This window comes from Protopterus annectens, chromosome 4.part0 (assembly GCF_019279795.1).
Source record: "Protopterus annectens isolate FY-2018-M chromosome 4.part0, PAN1.0, whole genome shotgun sequence".
NCBI lineage: Eukaryota > Metazoa > Chordata > Ceratodontiformes > Protopteridae > Protopterus > Protopterus annectens.
The window spans coordinates 1,304,635,983-1,304,659,186 of NC_056733.1; the positions used below are offsets into that span (position 1 = coordinate 1,304,635,983).

General features: G+C 38.4%; 1 protein-coding gene across 5 annotated transcripts in view; it reads right to left on the reverse strand.

Moving 5' to 3' along the window:
* The window catches only part of ACSL6 (acyl-CoA synthetase long chain family member 6), a 1,926,773-nt gene that overhangs the window by 218,016 nt on the left and 1,685,553 nt on the right, over positions 1–23,204 (reverse strand). For all 5 annotated transcript variants that reach the window (XM_044069184.1, XM_044069185.1, XM_044069183.1 and 2 more), the window contains one exon: positions 20,829–20,972. In XM_044069184.1, the coding sequence (XP_043925119.1) occupies positions 20,829–20,972 (144 nt within the window). The remainder of the gene's footprint in view (positions 1–20,828; positions 20,973–23,204) is intronic.

Sequence of the window (23,204 nt, forward strand, 5' to 3'; positions counted from 1 at the left end):
TTTTGTGATTCCACCAGGGTGGCTTGTTTTTTGAGATAGTTCTGTACTTCTTCCTGGTGGGTTCAGTTGCCTCTATGCAGCTATAAACATGCTTGTACAAGGTTTCTATAAACAGTTCTGCATAGGCAGTAGTGTTCTCATGGTTTATGGATGCTTGAAATTTTGTCAGGTTTTCACTTAATAGAAGGAGGTTAGCCTTAGAGTAGTTCCTGAATATTCCAGGTTTAGCTGGGGGTCCAGGTTTTAGTTTTACTTCAAAGGAGACCATTTTGTGGTCTGATCTTACCAGGGAAGGCATCACAGTAGGGGGTGTGCAGCAGTCTCCCATATTAGTGAGGACCATATCCAGTATGGTTGCACCCCTGGTTCGTGTATTGACTATCTAGTCCAGGGAGTTTGTGTTTACAAAATCCAGCAATCTCTGTGCATGCACATTTGGTGTTGTACAGGATTCCCAGTTAATAGTGGGGTAATTAAAGTCACCCATGAGTATGGTATTGGGTTTGATGCTTAGTGTTTCTAATAAGTTTAAATACATGGTATGAGTTTCCTGTGTCATAGAGGGGGACTTATAGCTTGCAAGGATGTGGTATTGGATTTTACCTATGGTGATTTGAACATGGAGCAGCTCAAGTGCATTGTCCTGTTTGACCAGCCTTGAAGTATACTTATTTTTGATGTAACTAGAGACACCACCACCTTTAGTCCCTGCCTTTAAAGTAGCTGGCCTAAATATGTGGAAGGCATTATAACCTTGCACTGTTGGTGTGCTCTTCATGGCTTTAAACCATGTCTCAGTGACCGCACAGATGCCAGCATTCTCTAGGGTAAAGAGAGCTTCTAGTGAGTGGAGTTTTTTGTTTAGACTCCTAGCAATGAGCAGTAATACCTTTAGATTTTCTCAGTTTTGATTTACTATGTTGGAAGCACTTTCAGTTTGGCATTGCCTGAAAAAGGTACTATGGTGGAAGACAATGTTTTAGCTAATATTCTAAAGCCTAGAGGGGAGAGATGCAAACCATCCCTGACAAAGCAGCATGGTCTGTTGAGCATCTCCTTCCATGCTGACAAATATTGCACCCCATTATAATGACACCAGAAACTAAGCCAAATATCATCATCATCATCTTTTGTTCGTATTGTGGCATCCTCCTTTGAGAAGGTAAAATGCTGCTCAATGCTAGGCTCATACCAGCCTGATACACATATTCCATGATGTCTCTCTTCATGTTGTCTGGGGAGGTATGTCTAAGGTTATTTACTCCCACATGGACTATGACTGAGTCATATTGGTAACTGTAGTCCAATGACCTGAGTGCATGCATAATGTGGTGGATCCCAGCCCCTGATAAGCAACTGACCATAACTTTCTCCTTACTCAGCCTGGTGAGAAGGACATTAGTGTGTCTCATGATGGAGTCTCCAATGACTAGAATGTTGGATTGTGTGTTGACTTGCCTCATGGACTTAGAGGTAGAGGCTCCATGAGATGTAGCTGTATGTCTTGATGTGGGTGTTGTTTTGAAAGAGTGCATTTGGGGCTGCTGAGGGTATTTGTTATGTGTACTTCATCTAGGAGGTCTTTGTGGATTAGGAAGGTTACATGTAAGTGCCTTAGCATATGTGGGTTGATATGTCTACTTTGAATTGTGCATGATGGGTGCAGTGTGTGTACTGCTGACAACCATATTGACATTAGGAATACTTTTATGTGAGAGCTTTGTCTCCAGTGACATTGTGTAAATACATCTCTCACATACCTTATCAGTTTGTTTCAGAATTAACTGGTTGTCAGTAAACATGTGGCAATTTCTACATTGCCTCAGAATGCCTATAACCACAACGCCAGTAACAGAAACAGTAGGAAAGTTCATATCCATGGCAAAATACCCTCTTAGTGTCATTAACCTAGTAATCAGTATGATCCTATGATCCTGTATTCTTAGTTGCAATCAACAGCCTTTGTCTTTGTTTTGAAATGAATAAGTGTCTCAAAAGTATTTTACCTGGAAGACTGAGGAATAACAACTGTTTAGTTTACTTTAGTGGAAAATGCAGACAACCCATTCAACACCAGTGGGTAAAGGATAATCTAATTTCACTCTCTCTCCCCCCTGTAGGTCTACTTCTACCACAGAGAAAGTTATCAAGACACTTTAACAATGAAGCAAGCTAATTCTGAAAAGGAGACACACAATATGCTGAAAACTTTATAATCATACTGCAATAATTTGCTCAGAATGCTTGTAGCTCATCGAGAAACAAGCAAGCACCAGCTTTACAGTGCAGCAAGAGGCTGGTAAAGAATATACACAGAATGTTGCAGTCTAATGATCAGAAATTCACAGCCACACAGCAGGTATGCTTTATTATGTTTACTTATTTTGCTTATCAGGTTGGTGGGCTGGTTCACAGATTCTAGTCAGTCATGGCCCAGGCCAAAGACAGCCAAAACATGTTGTAGAAATCATAGATGTTACACAGCAATACATTGTGCTACACACCAACTGGAATTTTAAATACACAAATAATTAGGTTCAGCCAATTACCCCATGCAAGAGTCAAACCTTGCACCTTGTGTCTGTAAGGGAAAAACTGCAAGCATTATGGCAACCTTCCACTCAAGAATAGAATCCACAAGCATTATGACCATTCATCACTAAAGGCAGGTGTACCATCTGCTGAGTCAGTAGAACTCTAATTAATAGCTAACTACTGTAGATCAGAGCATGTGTATATACTTTTAAGAAGCATTTCCAGATGTAGCACGTGCATATAAATACTGAGCACGTGCAGGCAGCAGTGCCATTTTGAGAAAGCAGCCAGAGTGTTAGCATGTATGAGTGTGGTAGTCAGTCTGTTTATAAGTTTATTTAAGTTTAAGTTACAAAGCCTCCTTTCTGATGTGTGTGTAATAAAGCTGCTTGAACTGAACCCATGGATGTTCGTCTGTTTTATTCTGACTAGACGAGCGACATGGTGTCAGAACCGGGATCAAAAGAACAACTTCTTCAAGCCATGTGGTGCAGAGTTGAAGGTGAAGGCAGACTAAGCAGGCTGAGTTAAAAAAGTTGCTTAGACAAACAAAAAAGGGCCAGAAATGAGCTAAAAGTAAAGAAAACTGCACAAATTATTTATTTGGCAAAGAAAATGAAACGGTGCATTTATAAGGCTCAAAACGCATTATTAATCAGACGAGTAACACAAAAATGTATTATTAAGCAAATGAAATGCATAAACTGCATTATTAATTAAACAAAATGTTCAAAACCACAATATTTGATACAACTAGTAGAGATATTCATATGGGGCTCAGAATTACCTTTGGTTTGCATAACGAGCATCTTTAGAGTAAAACGGGCACAAGAAAAGTATAATGAACATGATAAGAGATTAAAAGGGCATAATGAGTACAATAAAAGGGCAAATTAAGCTTAGAGCAAGGTGACTACATATTTTTAGTAAAACACCATGTTTTGGGCATAAACTACTATTTCGTTCAAAGCATAACTAGAGTTCTTTGAAATATCTCAAAGTGTGCAAAGTATTTGCAGAGTGTGTGCTTTATTACGGTGCAATTATTTCAAAGAGTTTGTTGTGTGCAATGTACAGTTATATTGCAAAGTGCAGACAAAATATAAACATTTTGAAGTTTCTTGTGATGTGTGCATTTATTCAGAGTGTCACCATTTCAGAGTGTTTCTTACACTGTGCAAATTTATTTCACAAAGTACAGCCATTTTGAAAGGTACTTGTGCTGTGCACAGCTTATTTGTAAAGTGCATTCATCTGGGAAGTGTTTCTTACTCTGAGCTTCTTCTATTGTGTATAAGTTATTTGCTAAGTACAGTCATTTCAAAGTATTTCTTACACTGATAAGGTGTGGTTTCATAAAGTACAGTGATTTCTAAATGTCCTTGTGCTACTGAGACTTATTTAGCAAAGTACAGTTATTTCAAAGTGTTTGTTGTGCTGTTGGGCATAATTACAACTACTGGCATAAAGTTTTAGCATATATTTATGTGTCTATGTTCATACATGTTTTCAAGCACCTTCACTACTGTGTGTTGATATGGCAGAGGCATTTTGAAGACCAGGTCCACTTGTGTTTGATCGTAATATAGCAGAGAATTGGAGAGTATTTGAGCAGGAATATGATATTTTCATACACGCAGCTTTTTTCTGACAAAGATGCACTTACAAGGGCATTCATTTTGCTTAACTTAGCTGGGTCAGAAGTTATTGAAAGAGCATGTTCATTTCTGTATGCACTAGATGTATATGCAGGAGAGGGGGAAACTGTCATACTGTGGTACCAGATGAATCAAGATAGCACCCTGAGTGCATAAAATGCACATTTAGAGAGATGTGTAACCCCCAGACAAATGTTACATTAGAGTGGCACTTATTTTATACAAAACGCCAAAAGCCACATGAAACATTTGCAGCTTATATCACTGACTTGAGAAATAAGGCCAAAACATGCAGATTTGGTGACTTGAAAGATGAGTTAATAAAGGACAGGCTTGTGTGTGGTGTTAATAGTGTTGCAGTCAGAAAGATTTTGCTTTGTGACAGTGATTTAACATTAAGCAAAACCATAGAGATTTGTCAAATCCATGAGATTACAAGTGATAAAAGCATGGTTTCAGCAGTCTCTAGAGCAAACATAGACAGCATGTAACACATAGCAAGCAGAAACAGGCCTAAGCACATGGCAGCACCAACCCCTGTGGGTGCGGCAGGGAGAACTCGTAGCTTTTTAGCAAGTTCCAAGACTAGCTCAGTAAAAAGGGCATGCTCAGTACAGTATAAGGGTGAGTCAGCAAAACCCAAGTCAAGTCTTATTATTAACTATGATAATTGTGGTGAGAATCATGAGTCTAAAAGAGAGAAGTGGTTAGCCTTTGGTGAGTAATGCCACAAGTGTAAAAATATGGAACCATTTTCAAAAGTTTTGTAAATCAAGCAAGCCTCATTCAGTCATAAGGAAAGGTCACTCAAAAAAGCAAGGTTTATATAGAGAGCTGCAACCCTACTTTTTATGTAGATGGTGTATCAGTGATCAATGAAAAGGTTAATGCAGTAGATTTGTTGGTGAAGAATGAAGCATTTTGTACTGTCCTGATCAATGGTAAACAAACAGAGCTCAAAGTAGTCACTGGTTCAAAGTGTAATGTTATGTCAGCAGAAACATTTGCTAAAGTGAGAGCTGGTCAGCAACTTAATTTGGTCAATTGTGCGAAGCTTGTAGCTTATGAAGATGAAGAGATTCAAACAAAAGATCAGTAGCGCTATCATACTGTTCAGCTGGGAACAGTTTTAGCTTGCAATTTTATGTAGTCCGAAGACTTGTGCAGTCATTATTAGGTATCAGAGACAGTTTGAAAATAAAACTGCTTTCTTTTACCAAAGAACTCCATCATGATAAGCGCATGTCCCAGTTCCAGCTTTACTGATGGTATATTCTCAGAGTATGCTGATGTTTATGAAGACAGACAAACTTCAAGTTGTGTACTCCATGAAAGTAGACCCAGAGGTCAGCCCAGTGGTCAGACCATTAAGAAGACTTCCAATAACTATGCAGGACAAAGTCAAGGTCTGGTTAGAGAAAATGGTGCAATAAGGTGTGATTTGTCCAGTCACAGAACCCTTTGAGTGGATATCTTCCATGGTAGCTGCTCATAAGAACAATTCAGATGAAATTAGAATATGAATTAACTCAAGAAACTTGAACAAGGCATTAAAGAGACCTCATCATCCTATGTGTACAGTTGAGGAGATTGCCCCCCTAATGCCAAATGCCACAGTTTTTTCTGTCTTAGATGCAAAGAGTTGATTTTGGAAAGTAATGCTTCATCACAAATCTTCACTACTGACTACATTCAGTATCCCATTTGGTAGATATGAATTCCTCAGGATGCCTTTTGGAACAAATTCTGCCAGTGAAGTTTTTCAGTGTGCAATGGAGCAAATTTTTTCAGGCTACCCGTGTACAATAATAGTTGATGATTTACTGGTTGGAGGTAATGGTGAAGCAAAGCATGACAGAAACCTAAGGAAAGCACTGGACAGAGATCGTGAAGTGAATTTAAAGCTCAATCCTCTGAAGGGCAAATTCAGACTACCAAAAGTTACTTATGTAGGTCATTTATTTACTAATACAGGCTTACGACCAGATCCTTCTAAGCAAGCAGCTATTCTTGAGATGCCAGCTACAGACAATGTCCAAGCTCTACAGCATTTTCTTGGCATGGTTAACTAGTTGGGCAAATTTATTCCTGACTTTAGTGAGTTATCAGCATCTTCAAGAGAGCTGACACCAAAAAATGTTGCATGGTCATGGTTTGAACAACACCAGAATGCATTTGATAACCTCAAACAGCAAATTGCTAACCTACCTACATTAACATACTATGATGTCCACAAACCAGTAGCTCTTTCCTGTGATGCTTCAAAGTTTGGTCTTTGTGGAGTTATTCTTCAAGAGGGCAGACCTGTTGCCTATGCATCTAGAACTATTACCCAAACTGATATGCAGTATGCTCAAACTGAGAAGGAATTTTTGGCAATTGTGTTTGCATGTTCGAATTTCCATGATTATATTTATGGCCAAGCTATCCAGACAGAATCTGACCAGCAACCTCTAGTCACTATTTTAAAGAAGCCTATGCATTCCCCTCCATCAAGACTACAAAGAATGATGCTCAAATTGCAAAAGTACAATTTCAAAATGGTCTATACTAGGGGTAAACTTCTTTATCTGGCTGATATCTTATCTAGATCACCCAGAAATACCATGGAACAGCTTGATACAGAGAACTTTGACTTTGATGTCATGGAAGTGTATAATTTTTCTACCACGAGGCTTGATGAGTTGAGAGATCATACAAGGACTGATCCAATTTTGCAAAAGCTCAACCAGTTCATCAATGCAGGATGGCTGTCAAATCCTGTGTACTGCCAGAAGTACAACCTTCCTTTCCATATAGAGATGTGAAACTGTTGGAAGATGGTATCATTTTCAAAGGTCCAAAAGTTATTGTTCCTACTTCCTTACAGTGTGAATACATTCAGATTTTACATTGTGGACACCCAGGTTCTGATTCTACCAAAAGAATGGTGAGAGGACTAGTATTTTGTCCTTCGCTAGCAAAAGACATTGATAAAGTGCTTTCTTCTTGTTCAGTGTGCAACAATACTAAGCTGCATTTGCAAAAAGAGCCACTTCATCTAATTCAAATTCCTGAAGTACCTTGGTCAACAGTAGCAAATGACACATTTGAGTGGAACAGTCAACATTATTTAGTCTTGGCAGACTCTTATTCAAACTGGTTTGAGATCGATTTGCTACCCAAACTAACATCCAGTGCTGTTATTACTAAGATGAAACATCATTTCTCAGTCCATGGTAGTCCACACAAAGTTATTTCTGACATTGGTTCTCAGTTTACCAGTCAATTGTTTCAGAAATTTGCTAAAGAGTGGGACTTTATCCATGTTACTATCAGTCTTGAATATCCACAGTCAAATGGCCCTGCTGAACACGCAGTACAGAGTGCAAAGCATTTACTACAGAGGTCAAAGCATGACAATACCGATATCTTCTTGAATTTACTCAATTTCAGAAATATACCCTGTGACAACCTACTTGGCTTGCCCGCTCAGAGACTTCTATTTAGGCAAACCAGAACAACCTTGCCTATTAGTTCTAGTTTGTTGGTGCCTAATGCTAAAAACAACAGAGCAATCTAAGCCCAACTTTGTAAGAAGTATTCTTCTCAGAAGTCCAGCTATGATAAAATGAATGGATTTCTTTGTCCGTTTAAAGAAAGGAGAGACAGGGAGGATGCAAACAGCAAAAGGCTTTGATCGAATTGGTCAAGTGAGAGGTATATGTACTGAGATGAGATCCTACTTAGTGGAATCTGAGGGAATAGAGTACAGCAGAAACTGCAAACATCTTATTTCTGTATCAGAAAGGATATTGCAGCATTGTACCTGTTATACAGACTCTAGATCTGAGAGAAACCCTGACAATGTTCATACCGAAGAACATCTCTCAGTATCCATTCCCATTCCTGATGATGTCCCAGTTATCCCTAAAGTTGAACATTCCTTGAAGACAGTCCCCATTGCTAGATTGAATTTTGACTTTTATGTTACACAGTCAGGTCGTATTTCCAGACCTAGTGTAAAATACACAGCAACCTGGACATGATTGTTTTAGATGTGTCTGATTTTGTATAAATGCATGTCAACAAATTAATTTTGTATAACTGCATGTCAAGAGATCATTTCTGTAAATTGCATGTCATTGAATACTCTCATTTCATATATGGACTATTTCTCAAATAGGGAGGATGTAGATCAGAACATGTGTATGTACATTTAAGAGGCATTTTGAGATGTAGCACATGCATATTAATGCTGACGATGTGCAGGCAGCAGTGCCATTTTGAGAGAACAGCTAGAGTGTTAACATGTATGAGTGTGGTAGTCAGTCTGTTTATTAAGTTTAAGCTACAAAACCTCATTTTCTGATGTGTTTTTGTGTAATAAAGGTGCTTGAACTGAACCCACAAATGTTTGTCTGTTTTATCCTGACCAGATGAGTGACAACTATTGGGCTATCTTTCTTAATAGGCCGTTCTAAGCTTAATCATTTGTTCTTCCTGAAGGTGAGAATCAAACTCTGTACTTTGTGTCTGTGACTCAAACACCTTAACCATTATGCCAACCTCCACTCTTTTTAAGAATAAAACTCAGTACCTTGTGTAATTATAATCTGCTACTAATAAACTGAGAGGTTAAATTGTAAGATTTTAAGTAACAAACTCATTTTGTCTTGTACAAAGTGCATAGGTAACACTGTGAGACATCATGTAACAAAAGCATCTTGAAAAGTGAGGAGCTATTTCCATGCACCCGAGTCCCAGGTGCTCAAAAAATATTGTCTCTCAGCAAGTGACTCAGGTGTTTTGTAGTCTGCACTGGTTGCTGCTCATGCTTGAACTCAGCTACATGTTTGGTTGAGCTGCAGCAGCCACAGGGAGAGAGGAGAGCTGTCATACCTTGCAGGAACACAGTATATGAGTTTGAACAAGGTAAGTGCATCAGAAGTAGAGAGGGAGGGAGCGGGTGTGGGAACACAGACGGAGTTTTCAGGCAACAATCAGAAATAGGATATAGGTTTAGAGAGGGAGAAATATTAGGTTAAGGAGCTAGTGGGAAGTTTAGGGTTAGGGAATGATTTGAGACTTTAGGTTTAGGAAGCAGAATGGGAATTTTATATTTAGGAAGCAAGAGTGAAGGTTTACAGTTAGTGGGGTAATCGGAGACTTTAGGTTTTGAGAAGGTGGAGTAGAGTTTATGGTTTAGGGAATGAGTGGGGACTGTAGGGTTAGAGAGTGGGAGGAGAATATTATGATTAGTGTTTGGGGACTAGGTGGGAGTCTTGGGGTTAGAGTTAGGGCTACAGTACAGTTCAGTAGGATAAGGTGGTGAGAGGGTCGGCAATTAACTAGGATTAGGGCAGTGGCCATTTAGACAAGCATCAGTAAGCAAGTGGGTTGCAAGCTACTACCATGCAAATCTTGCATTAAATCCTATTTACAGTACATACATCAAAGTGCAAATTGTTATTTACACAGCTGAATAATTTCAAAAACTGTGCAGGGATGGGTACTCATATAAACATATCTGACCTTTTTACAGTATAAGTATCTGGATGCAATTTTTTATTAATGTTGTTAAGTGACAATAATAAACAGAATAGTTAGCCTTGCTGCCCTGTGATACACAGCAGTATTTTTATTTTAATTATAAAGGTTGGAGCATCCAATTACTTATGTACCTTCAGATCTACATTTAATAAGTATGACAGATGTCTTAAGACTGCTAAAGTCTTATGTTTGTTTTTCATTCATTAGCAAGTATTATGGCAGTAGTTTTATTTTTTATTTACTAAGTGTTGCTTTAGTTTTCTCCTACGTTTTTATAAATTGTAGTTGCCTTATATTTTGAAGGCTTGAGTTCAGTGCTGCTGGAGATGTTTTGTTGAAAGGCCCTTCTCATACTGTAAGGCTGAATTTTGTTTTCTGCTGTTTTGGGACTAAGCCTTTGCGTTAGAGGAAAGAGTGATATACTGGTTTTAGTGATAGTATGTGTGGAAGAGGGTGGGACAATGGCTTTTGAGCAGCAGTTTAAATGTAGTGTACAAAGCAGTAATGTTGCTCTGGCAGTTATGGGAAGCCACTTAGTGTTAGGCAATGGTGCTCTCAATAATGGGATAGTAATACAAAATTACTTATTTTGTTAGTAGCTGTTTTGTATCTATAATGTGATAGTGATACAAAATGACATATTTTCTTAGCAGCTATTGTGAACCTATAATGGGATAGTGATACAAAATGACATATTTTGTTAGTAGCTATTTTGTCTCTATAATGTGATAGCGATACAAAATGGCATATTTTTAGTAGCTATTTTGTCTCTATAATGGGATACTGATACAAAATAGCATATTTTGTTAGTAGTTATTTGTGTTTGTGTTCTGTAGCAAACTTAGGGCTATAAGTAGAAGACCATATTCTAATCTGAGTATGAATATGTGTAGTTCTATGGCATGCATGTCCTCTGTTAGAATATTAGTGTATTTGTATGCAATCTTTAATCATTGAAAGACTTGTTTTACAACTTGTTTTGTGTGTGCACTGAAGGTTAAAAGTGGATCTAACAGTAACCTTAGGTATCTCTGCATTGAGTTATCTGGGTTTGGATGTTATTCTGAAGGTATTTTATTTTTAATAGGTAGCTATTGGCCAGTTTATACTGTGTTAGGCTGGGAGGCTGACTACCTTGGTCATGATGCAAAAAGAGGGCACCGAGACCTTAGTGTAGCAAGCCAAACAAGGGAAGGGGATGTACAGATACCCTATACTGGGCACCGGCAGAATGACAGCTCACACATACAACTTGTGAGAGTGCAATGAAGGTTGAAATTTGTACAGGCCAGTTATTACATTCAAAAGATGGTGGCCAGAGATGACTTCAAGTTATATCTCCTGTCAGTTGAATCAGAACACTGTCTGGTTAAGTGACTTACTCAGTGTTGCAAAGAAGGTAAATGTAGGTTGAGGGAATCAAACCTTAGATAACAGGAAGCAGCTAAGTAACAGTCCATGGCATTAATCCTCTGCACTAAATGGCAGAATGCTCAGTGATGGTGGTGTTGTGTCAGGACCTGTGTCCACATGAGTAAGTTTACTTTGTGGTTCTAAGTGGAGAAACCAAAATGTATACTTTGACACAAGCTAGTAGCTATGTTAGACTAAAGGCTGACTGGCTGATACAGCGAGGCATGGCCACAGCATAGCATGTATAATAGTTTCATGACTAGGCCTATACATTTACTATGGCTGTATGATCTCAGATACCTGACCTGAATGAACCATCTTACATAAAAGTGACACAAAGAAGAGTCAAAGAGTAGGCCATGATGTACATCCCCTTGTGGAATTCATATGCACTGACGGAAAAGTTATAGCAGCCCCAAAATGTTGACAAAATGTTGCCCTTCTAGAGCTACAGCAAAGCCCTGTATAGGAGTGCCCCTGCAGTCAGAACATGCAGAAGCATTCCAGATACAGTAAACCAGTTTTAAAATTAATTGGAGAAGAAAAGTGAGCGAGAAAGGGAGAACTGCCTTCTTGTTGCAATAGACATATTCTCAAGGACAAACTACAGTTTGGATAGTTTGGTAAACTACTTTAAATATTCTGAGTTTGGACATACTGATAAATGTTGTCCTTTAAGAAACAAATCTAAGCAGTGCAATGCATATAAATGGAATAAACCTTACTTTTTTGTTTCTTAGGTATGTACAGTCTGCCACTATTTGTGGGCATATTAAAATACCACTGTTATGACAGAGGTGAATGGGAATTGGGTGTGAGTATTGCTTAACTATAGGATGTATCAAGTGTAGGTCATCGCTGTCTTATTCTGGAGCTGAGCCACAGGAAAGGCCTTGGCCTCTGGAGATACAACTGTGTGCAGAATAGGTGAGTCTGCAGTGATAGAAGAGGTGGTCAACTTGATACAACTATGACTGCAGAAAAGAAAACTCTTTGTTGTTTGTGATATTCAGCTAACAGCTACTCAGAGCATTCAGTCTTATCAGACATTGTGGATATGGTGCTTCATAGGGTACCACCTATTGATTATGGAGACCTAATGGGTGACTTAATTGCTCAGATGAGAAAAGGCAGAGATACGGGAGGGAGGTGTCAGCTTGTCAGATTTGACTCACAGCTGTGAACTTGTTTTTGGATTTTACTGCTAGTTAGAACCTATCCAAAAGAAACATCATGTTCAAACTAATGGATTCTGAAAAGTGTACCTTGTCTCACACGTTAGCTGAAATGAAAATGAGCACCACCAGCTGAGCGGTCATGGTTCTCTAATGGAAAGCAGGAAACTGCCATCTGCAAATGAGGGGAAAGCAGGAGACTGTAATCTGCAAATGAGGGGAATGCAGGAGACTGCCATCTGCCAATGAGGGGAAAGCAGGAGACTGCCATCTGCCAATGAGGGGAAAGCAGGAGACTGCCATCTGAAAATGAGGGGAATGCAGGAGACTGTCATCTGCAAAGGAGGGGAATGCAGAAGACTGCTATCTGTAAATGAGGGGAATGCAGGAGACTGCCACCTGCAAATGAGGGGAAAGCAGGAGACTGTCATCTGCAAATGAGGGGAAAGCAGGAGACTGTCATCTGCAAATGAGGGGAAAGCAGCTACTTCAATTGGGGAGATTTAAATATGTTTGGTTCTTGTTCAAGAGTGAAGGTAGATGGCACTGGGAGAGTGACAAGTGGCTGGATTCACTGATAAAAGTACCAGAGGGATTATATTTGGCAGTGTCGGTAAGGCAAGAACTGAGTCACAAGATGAAGTTCTCTGAGAAACAGTTAATCTATGCTCCCATTTTTACCTATGGTCATGAGCTGCATATAGTGCTTAGAAATAAAACAAAAATGTGTTTCCTTCTTCGAATAGCTGTGGTCATTCTTCACAATAGAGCAAGATGATCAGAAATCTGGAAGAATCACAAAATACAGTCACTTCACAGCCTGGTTAAATGGAGTCAGCCGAGGTACTTTAATCACCTAGTGGATATACCCACTATGTACTTTCCATGGGAGAAGTACCAGGCATAGCTCACTAACAGAATGCCTCAGGAGAGAACTAGTGAATGCTGTATGGATTATACATCTCAGCTTGACTGGAAGAGACTGGGGATCCCACAAGGTGATCTGGATGCTTTTACTGAGGATATGGAAGTCTGGTCTACACTGCTCAGCTTCTTACCAGCACTTAGAATCAAAGAGATATAGTTATACTGGGACCACAAGCAGGACTCAGTAGAAACAAAATTTTAATTTTATTTAACACTTTAGTCCTTTTGTCCATGTAAAGAACTTCTTCAAAAATGAATACAACTTGCAAACCACAAAAACATATGACCCAGAGACTCCCCATACTCTGGAATAGACTGTCCATACATGTCAAGCAGAGCGCCTCTTTGGCCCTCTTCAAAAGGAACCTTGATAACTGGACGGGAGATAGGAAATTCACCCCGGGGATCATGTCAGTCGCCCTGCTAGACAGGGGTCCAGAGAAGTAAATATTGTGGGAAGAAATATCCAGGGAATTGTTATGGCTAGGCTTATATAGGCCTTAGGGCCGATAGCCTAGTACCAACCTATGAACCTATGAACACACATATATTTGTATAATTAAGCAGTCATGTGATGTTCCATTACTATGAATGTCCATAACGAAGACATACTAGTGCTACAGCTTCATTTTGCAGGAGGCTGCACTCTTTGCTTTCATATATTGAAGACTATGTCCAGAACAAACTTGCAGTATGAATATGATACACACACACACACACACACACACACACACACACACACACACACACACACACACACACACACGCACACACACACAAAAGGGTCTATATTATTTTCTCGAAGACTGACAATATCGAAGCTGATATTGTTAGCAAGACAATAGTGAAAGTGCAGAACATCGAACGGTTAAACGGAAATCTCTGTAAGGGGAGATTTCCATTTACTTCAATGCAGTGTGGTCTCAGAGTTGGTATATGTAAGTAGTGGGGGTGTGGGGGGGTGCAGGGGGGTCTTGCTAGCCTGCCTACACCTTTTAGTTTTTTTTTTTTGTTTTGAATATATTTTTATAAATATTCAAAGTTTTAATGGTTCGATTACTAAAGGTCGATCTTTAGTGATTATAACTATTAAACTTTTGATGATCTAATATAGACCCCCCCCCAACGTACATATATGAATGTGTGACCTTGTTGTGGGCAGAGTTTTCAATATCTGGAAGTACTCAAAGTGCAGCCTCCTGCAAAAATAAGCCGTACTACTGGTATGTGTTCTTTATTGAGTTAATGGTTTAGTTTATATTACAGTATATGGTAACTCAATGAGCTGTATTTTGCTCAGTCTTGTTTTGCCAAAACCAACATAAAAAACGGACCAATCAGACAAAGTGCAAAAAAAAAAAAAAGTAAATAAATAAATAAGTGTTTTTGCAAGGGAACAAGCCCCTATGCCTCACATGTAGGACTATAACACTATAACACACACACACACACACACACACACACACACACACACACACACACACACACACACACACACACACATCATACCTTTCAACTAGAATTCCCAGATTTTTGCCTCATATTTTTTGTCTGCTTGTCATAAAATTTGCGGTTTTCTGTCAAATCATTGAGGACTGAAGTCACTACTTAATGACAGATATTTCAGTTTCAGACTTCATATCTTACATTAAATGCATGCTAACATAACACCTTTTATTCTAACAACTTTCTAAATTTAAAAGAGCAATATTTAAAATGTGTCTGTATTTTTGGGCTTTGTCCCCCAATTATTTCTGGCTTTGTCCAGATTTCTTCTGCGAAGAGGTATAGTATGTGTGTGTGTGTGTATGTGTATGTGTGTGTTTGTGTGTGTGTGTGTGTGTGTGTGTGTGTGTGTGTGTGTGTGTGTGTGTGTGTGTGTGTGTGTGTGTGTGTGTGTGTGTGTGTGTGTATGTGTGTGTGCATGTGTGTGTGTGTGTGTGTGTGTGTGTGTGTGTGTGTGTGTGTGTGTGTGTGTGTGTGTGTGCGCGTGCGTGTGTTGCACATTACAGCCAAATTTAATAAAAGCAAATGATCTTGACTAACTCCATGAAGAACAGACAGAGTAATACTACAACTTAGTTTGCAGGGTCAGGTCACTTATCCCCCCTGATATAGAGGACTGTGCCCTCTGCTCAACCCTATAACTAAATATGCTAACATGTATGGTTGGGTTACTTCATAATAAAGACAATACTTGGTTTTACACCATATGAAGTATTCTCTTTGCTCTACCATAATGCAATGTCAGAGTTAATATATTTAGTTGGGATTCAGTGGACATAGCCCCCTGTCAAAATATTTAGATATTTAATTACCAAAATGATTTAGATATTTAAACATATTTTGCAGGAAATCATATTTATTCTTTTTGTTCCTCAAATGACTGTTCCCTTAAATGAGTTTCATTGAAACACTGTTTTTGTTCTGTAATAATGAACCTAATTACAAATCATCCTGATATTGTTCAGAACAGGAAGGTATACTGAATGTTATTGTTCTAAATTTATAGATTATTTTAATATTAAGGTACTGCTGTTGTCGTAAATTATAAGAGTGGTTATTCACAGCATTCACTGCTTTGATTATACATGCAAAATAGTATTTCTGAATGCTACAGGTCATAAATAATACTGCTTTCTCCCTTTCATTATAGATAGAAACATACACCTATGAAGCTAGCAAGAAAAAAGTATATTATGTTATTAATATCTGTATTGTTTAATTTTAGATTTCAAGATCATGAGACATTTAATAAAGAAGAGCACTTTTGACATGTCACAATTAACAAAAATTCCAGCAATATTGTTACAAGATTCAACTAAATGGTATTTGCATGCACGCACACACACACACACACACACACACACACACACACACACACACACACACACACAAAGATATACATATATGAACCTGTGTTGATTGTTCGAAATGTTAAGGCATTGAAACACAAATAATCAGTGTCAACCTATTGTACCTTACCAAAAACAAGTAATATTGTATACACAAAAAATTGCAAAATGTAAATAAGCGTTTTCTTTTTTGTGGTATAGTCACTAAAACACTAACCCCAAATTCAGACGCACTTTATATGGATAGGGGTAGTGTTACAGAAAGCTTTGTTCTAAGGTAAGGTGCAGTAATGAGGCTGGGTCAGGGTCAGGGTATAGCTTAGCACAAATTAGTAAGATGGGGTTTTGCCTTTGCAACTTAAGATGTAGGTACCCAGTGGGCCAGACTCCAAAAGAGTTGCTGTCAGTGCAAGTTTGCCTTGATTCCAAAAGACTTGCTGTCGGTGTAAGGGACTTACTTTGGTGTAAGGCCTATCTATAAACAGGCTTGCACTGGGGACCAGATTCCAAACTACCTGCTCTCAGTTTAAGTGGTAACTTACACTGAGAGCAAGTCTTTTGGAATTGGGCCCTATGTATATCTGATATATACTATTACCTCAACTTACAGTGTTTTGAATCATACTGTGCATGCTGTTTCATTATGTCTCAAGCATGTTCTTTATGTGTATTGACTCACACCTTTAAAGTGCTATGATTTAGAGATAGCTCTTTGAATTTAGACCTCAAATTTAGCATTGCACTATGTCCTTCATAAAAGCAGACCTGTATTTTGGATACATATGTTAATAAATAAATAAGCTAAGCCTAAGCAAAGACTTCCTACTACTGGTTAGGGTCTACTATATGAAGACCTTCTGCTCTGAAAAACAAGAAAATGTTCTACTGTCTGACCCTCTGTTGTGATTTTTAAAGGTCAGTGTATGATTTTTAATGCTGAGGTTGAGAAGTATGCAATCACTTAACATACTGTCATGATTCCAGAGCTTTTCTCCCTGGGACTCCAGTTAAAATGGTACGTCCTCAGTTGGGCAATCATTGTCAAGAAATGAAAATAAATAAACAAACAAACAAGTATTTGCTGGACCTTTCTGAAAAGTTTCCTTGTTGTTTATTTCCTATCAATATTATTTTTTTAAATTCAACTATACTGGTCTGATTTTTGTCTTTCCTCCTTTATATACTGCTGCTAATAGGATGCATTTAGGAATACAGTGATAGATTTATTTATTTAACATTTGTTAACCGGGAAAGTCTGACATGGAACAAAGTCAATTTTTAGCGGCGGCCCGGGGAGAAACACTCCAGATGCATGTCTTTGAACATGGGAGGAAACTGGAGCATCCAGAGGAAACCCACATGAATGCAGGGAGGACATGCAGACTCCACACAGAAGGCATGCCAGCTGAGAATTGAACCGCAGAACCTCTTGCTGTGAGGTGACAATGCTACCGCTGCACCACTATGCTGTCCAAATGATGTACCGGCATGCACCATGTTTAAAGTTAAACAAATGTTCTCAACAACCTTAACTTGCCAGTCCTGTGGCATACTTTTCCTGGAACTAATCTGTCTGTTGTTTGGTTCAGAGCAATTTTATATGCTAACTGTTCCTTTGTAGCTGAATGGTACTTAATGGGCTCTGGTGCTGCCAATATTTTAGTAAAGTAATGTTTACAATTTCAAATACAAAACAGCTCAGCATTGACTCCCAAAGGATGCCCTTTTAATCCTTTCCTACATTTAGGCATTAACTTGACTTTTGCTCTCCACTCTTTACCATTTCCAGTATTTGGTTGCTATGTACTCACTAGCTACAGGGTTCACCTAACTTCAGAAGCTACTTACTCCCAGCTAACAGGTGATTGGTTTTCTCTTGGAAAATACCCTGGCAGGTATTGGAGTACTGAAATGTACTATTTCAGGCACCCTGCACCCCCACACTTTATTGAGCAATGTTTACTTTTGAATTTTTTGAATTGGACTACTCAAAGATCAAGAACACTCATAGAGTGCCTAGTATGAAGAAATGAAATAGCTGATAGTAGCTCTCATAGTTATTTATGTTTTTTCCCCACTGGTTCGACTGCTCTGCTACTTGTGTTTTTCTTCCTTCAGTATAAACAATCCAAAGTATTTTTTCATGTGTGTGTGTGTGTGTGTGTGTGTGTGTGTGTGTGTGTGTGTGTGTGTGTGTGCACGCGCGCGCATGTATTTATGTATTCACAGATATACAAATTCAAAATATTGTATAGTCAGTCAACCATCATGTCCATAAAGACATGAGGACCACAAGCAAGCTCTGTCATACCTCTTTAACTGTTCAGATTTTGCCTCATATTTTTTGACGGTACTTAATAAAATTTGTAGTTTTCTGGCATATCATTGAGGATTAAAGTCATTAAATGACATGCATTTGAGTTTCAGACTTCAAATCCTTCAGAAAATGCATGTTAACATGAAACTTGTTATTCTAGCACTACCTAAATTTTAACAGTGATAGTTAAAATCTGTCCCTGATTTTGGACCTTTGACCCTCATTATAATTGGCTTTGTCTAGATTTCCAGTGCTTAGATGTTGAGAGGTATGAACTCTTTATTGAAAGTAAACATAAGTCAGGATTGCAACCCAGCTCCTAGGGCTGTGAAATAGAGACCTCCATTATCTATCAGGAGAGCTACAGGGGGCAGTTAAAAAAGTTCATCAATAGTTATTGCCTATATGATGTAAACACTATGAACACTGTGGCAGACAAATGGGCAGAAGTTATAGGAAATGTGTATTGTAGTAGCGTGTGTGTGTATCATTCCATGATGACATTACTCATTGCAATGGCTTGTTGTAGTAGCATGTGTGTATCATACCATGGTGACATTACTCATAGCAATGGCTTGTTGTAGTAGCATGTATGCATCATGCCATGGTGGCATTACTCATAGCAATGGCTTGTTGTAGTAGCATGTGTGTATCATACCATGGTGACATTACTCAAGGAATGGCTTGTTGTAATAGCATGTGTGTATCATACCATGGTGACATTACTCATAGCAATGGCTTGTTGTAGTAGCATGTGTGTATCATACCATGGTGACATTATTCATAGCAATGGCTTGTTGTAGTAGCATGTGTGTATCATACCATGGTGACATTACGCATAGCGATGGCTTGTTATAGTAGCATGTGTGTATCATACCATGGTAACATTACTCATAGCAATGGCTTGTTGTAGTAGCATGTGTGCATCATACCATGGTGACATTACCCATAGCAATGGCTTGTTGTAGTAGCATGTGTGTATCATACCATGGTGACATTACTCATAGCAATGGCTTGTTGTAGTAGCATTTGTGTATCATACCATGGTTCCATTACTCATCGCAATGGCTTGTTGTAGTAGCATGTGTGTATCATACCATGGTGACATTACTCATTGCAATGGCCTGTAAGCAGAATACAGCACTGGATCAGGTGCCCGCATTTCTTTGCATAATAGACAGACATCATGAAGTGCTCATATGTGCCGACATCACTCACACTAAGCATGGAAACATGGCACACTGCCAAGATATGCCAAGGAATATGATATAGAACCTAATGAGTCTAATGATTTAATACATCTAATCCACAGTCAGCAGAAAGATTGGAAGCTTTCACAGCTGGTTGGAAGCACTACATTAAAATGTTGTAATAAACACTGCAGAGGTTATGAGACATATGATCATTGGAGAATAGTAGGCTAATGATTCAGCTTATATCAGAGGCATAATGATCCATGTGAGTTCCAGGGTTGGATATTCATCTTCTCCCAATATATTGCACAGTATTGATGCTGAAAATGTTGTAGTGTATTGTTAGTGTTATCTCCCTTGTTAGCCAACTTTATACACACCACTGATTCCTGAAGCAGCTCAATCTGCTCAGCCACTTCCTTCTCCACCCCCTGTTTGATAGTGATGGTCCATATATTGGGAAGATAATCCATTGAATCATGGTTCTCTCTATCTATACAAGAAAATTCTTCTGTCTCACTGTTAAGTCTAGAGAGGTATGAGCAGGTGAAGTAATGTTATAGCTTGTAAAATGTCTCCTAGAAGACTGTTACTACATTAATATTGCCCCTTACCAGTAATATGACAAAACTTGTATTACAGGCACTTTTTTATTGGCATATTTCATTTGAAAAGAAGCCGACCTTTCCAATGTTTTCAAAAAAGTGGCATCCAAAATCAAGATATGGTTGCAAGCAAGATTTCACTGAAAATATTTGACTTGCAAAATTACTTCACTCTCTCTCCCCTACTTGAAGGACATATTTCTTGCTAGTCACTGAGAAGCCTAACAACTCTCATTAGTGTTTTCTGGCACCAAAAGACCACCTTTACACAGTACCACCACCCATTTCAAAACTGAATAAGCTAACCGTGTGTCCCAGCAAGTTAAATTCACAGTCATACCTTACACCACCACCTATTCTGGGATGTAACTTCTTAAAGTCAGACAGACTTTTAAGTTTAGTTCTCAGCACAAAATAACACAAATTAATATATTTTTAAGTGTAAACCATTTTGTGCAATAAAATGATTTTTAGAAGCAAAGGAAGCAAGTGAAATTCAGTCTTTTCAGAGCAATGTTTTAATTAGACGGTTGGTTTTGCATTAATACAAATGAAAAGAATATGGAAATGGAGGAAATTAAAAAAGTGAAAAAAAGTATGCAGCTGTTTTAGATTTACCTGCAAACTGTCTCCATGGATGTATAACTGTGCTACAGGTTCACTGCGTATGTAGATGTTTTCTATCTTCTCTGGAGCAATGTATTCTCCTTGAGCAAGCTTGAATATGTGCTTTTTTCGATCAATAATTTTTAAAGTACCATTCTGTTGCCAAACAAACAAAAAAATAATTAGTGAGAGATGAAAAAGGAGGAAAAAGAGATAGAAAAATCAAGAATTAGTAAGACTTACAGACTTTTATTAACATGTTTCTACAGATATAGCCACCGACAAAGAGCATGAAATAAGGTAAAGGTTATTTCTAGTTTTAGCAGTCAGTTTAGAGTACTTTTTTGACTATTTTTCATTCTTCACTTGGAAGAACAACTGGTTTGAACTGCCCTTACCCCATGGTGGCATAATGATGACTACTGTGCGAAAGAAAGACAGCAAAGTGTCAAGCCTAGGACCATCAATGTTGTCCATGATATGGGATATTAATGCAATTAATCAGAACTATATAATATTTCTGAACAGTCATAAAATATGCACAATAATGACTGAACTTTTTAAAACTTAATTTTCCAGTAACAAATATCCTTTAGTATATGAGTTTGATTTCTTGAAAAGTTCACTTTACAGTTTTTTAAAGCTTTGCCTTTTTAATGTTTTTAGTTACTGCCAGTGCATGTGTTAAGAGGACAGCTATGCATCTGGCTTTAAACACAACCTAAAACAGACTCCCCCTGGCTATATGCTTGTTCACACCCTGACTCTCTCTCGTTCTCTTTCAGATCTCTAGTCTATCACCAACCCCTAACTTTCCAGTTTTACTACCTTATCCTGTTGTTGCATTTAACATTCTACCTTAAATGAAGACAAGGCACTTCTTCCTCTCTTTCAGTGGTATTTATTACACACGTGTGGGAGCCTCATGGAAAGTACCAGGGAGACTCCCCGAACAAAGGAATGCATAAGCTTATATGCTGGTGATACTGCTGACAGTACAAAAATGTAAACTAGACCAATTAAATTAGTACAAAAGACAATTAACCAATCAGTGGTTTACCCATAGGCTTAAAGCAGTTCACATTACTACATCTCTAGACAGAGAAAGAAAATTAGATACACTTCCATATAAGGCACATTTCCTGCTTTCAAGCAGGCTCCTGTTTTTCAGTACTTTTCTACTATTCACAGTTTACTCAGAGTTCGAAGTACAAAGTCCATCTCAATGCATACAGATTGTCACATACTCAATTTCCTTAAGCACATACTTTGGCCATTCATATTCTACAATCCCCCATTTGATGCTGTGTAAGCATCACCATTTAGTCGATCATACATTTGCCCTAAGTCTAACATAACCATGTGGCTGGTTCCTTTAACTTTGTCACGCATTTTTATTTCATCATCCATATTCATAACTGTAGGAATATAAAACTTTGGCACCTGTTTAGTAGTCTTAAAAGACATTAATTTAAAAATCAGTGCTTTGATCAAAAACACAGCAAGAAAAGCAATAAGAGCTAATACTGTGATTAATAAAATTAACTTCAATAGTCCACTTCCCCAACCTGAGAACAGGTTGGTTAACCATACCCATGTTGAGTTATCGGCCTCCTTGGCCTTAGAGAGCTTGGAGACTCTCTGAATGAGTTCAAGATGACTTTCAATTTGTGCTGATTGTCAGGAATAAACGTACAACACTCCTCCTGGATTAAAGCGCAAGTTTCACCTTTCACCGCTAAGGTGAAATCGAGAGCCATATGGTTTTGGAGAACTACAGCTCTCATAGCAGTCAGTTCATCAGTCACTAGTTCTAAAGCAGAAAATGTGGCATTGCTTAATACTTCAAGCAATTTGGACAGTTTTCTCAGTTCCCAAATTGATTTTACTGCTCCGTATGCTAGAATTATACCAGCCCATGATATGACGTCATCACCCAAGTTCATATGAGATAGTCCTTTGGTGCCAGCATGAGCTAAGTCATGATGATAAATCCATGAAGCATCAATTTGGCCTACCGGATTGGCAGGCTTTTTAACCTCTTGAACATTCCAAATTTTTCCTTGAGGTAAAGCAGGTGTATATCAGATGGCTGGGACTAAATAACCTAAGAAACAGCTACCAGACCAGTTTCCTGGTAGCCATTTATAGGCTCTTCTACCACACACAAAGTAGCAATTTTCCACCTTAGTGGTGATATTACTATTTATATAACCTTGTTCAGAATGAAACACCTTCTTATCGATCAATCCCAGCTGTTTGTATAGGATGGAATTATTTCTTACCTCTTTGTATGTTTTATGCACCAGTTCACAAAATGAATCGTAGGTTGTGTTACAGTAGGTGGAGTTATTATTACACCTGTAGGGAACTGTCACATTACAAAAA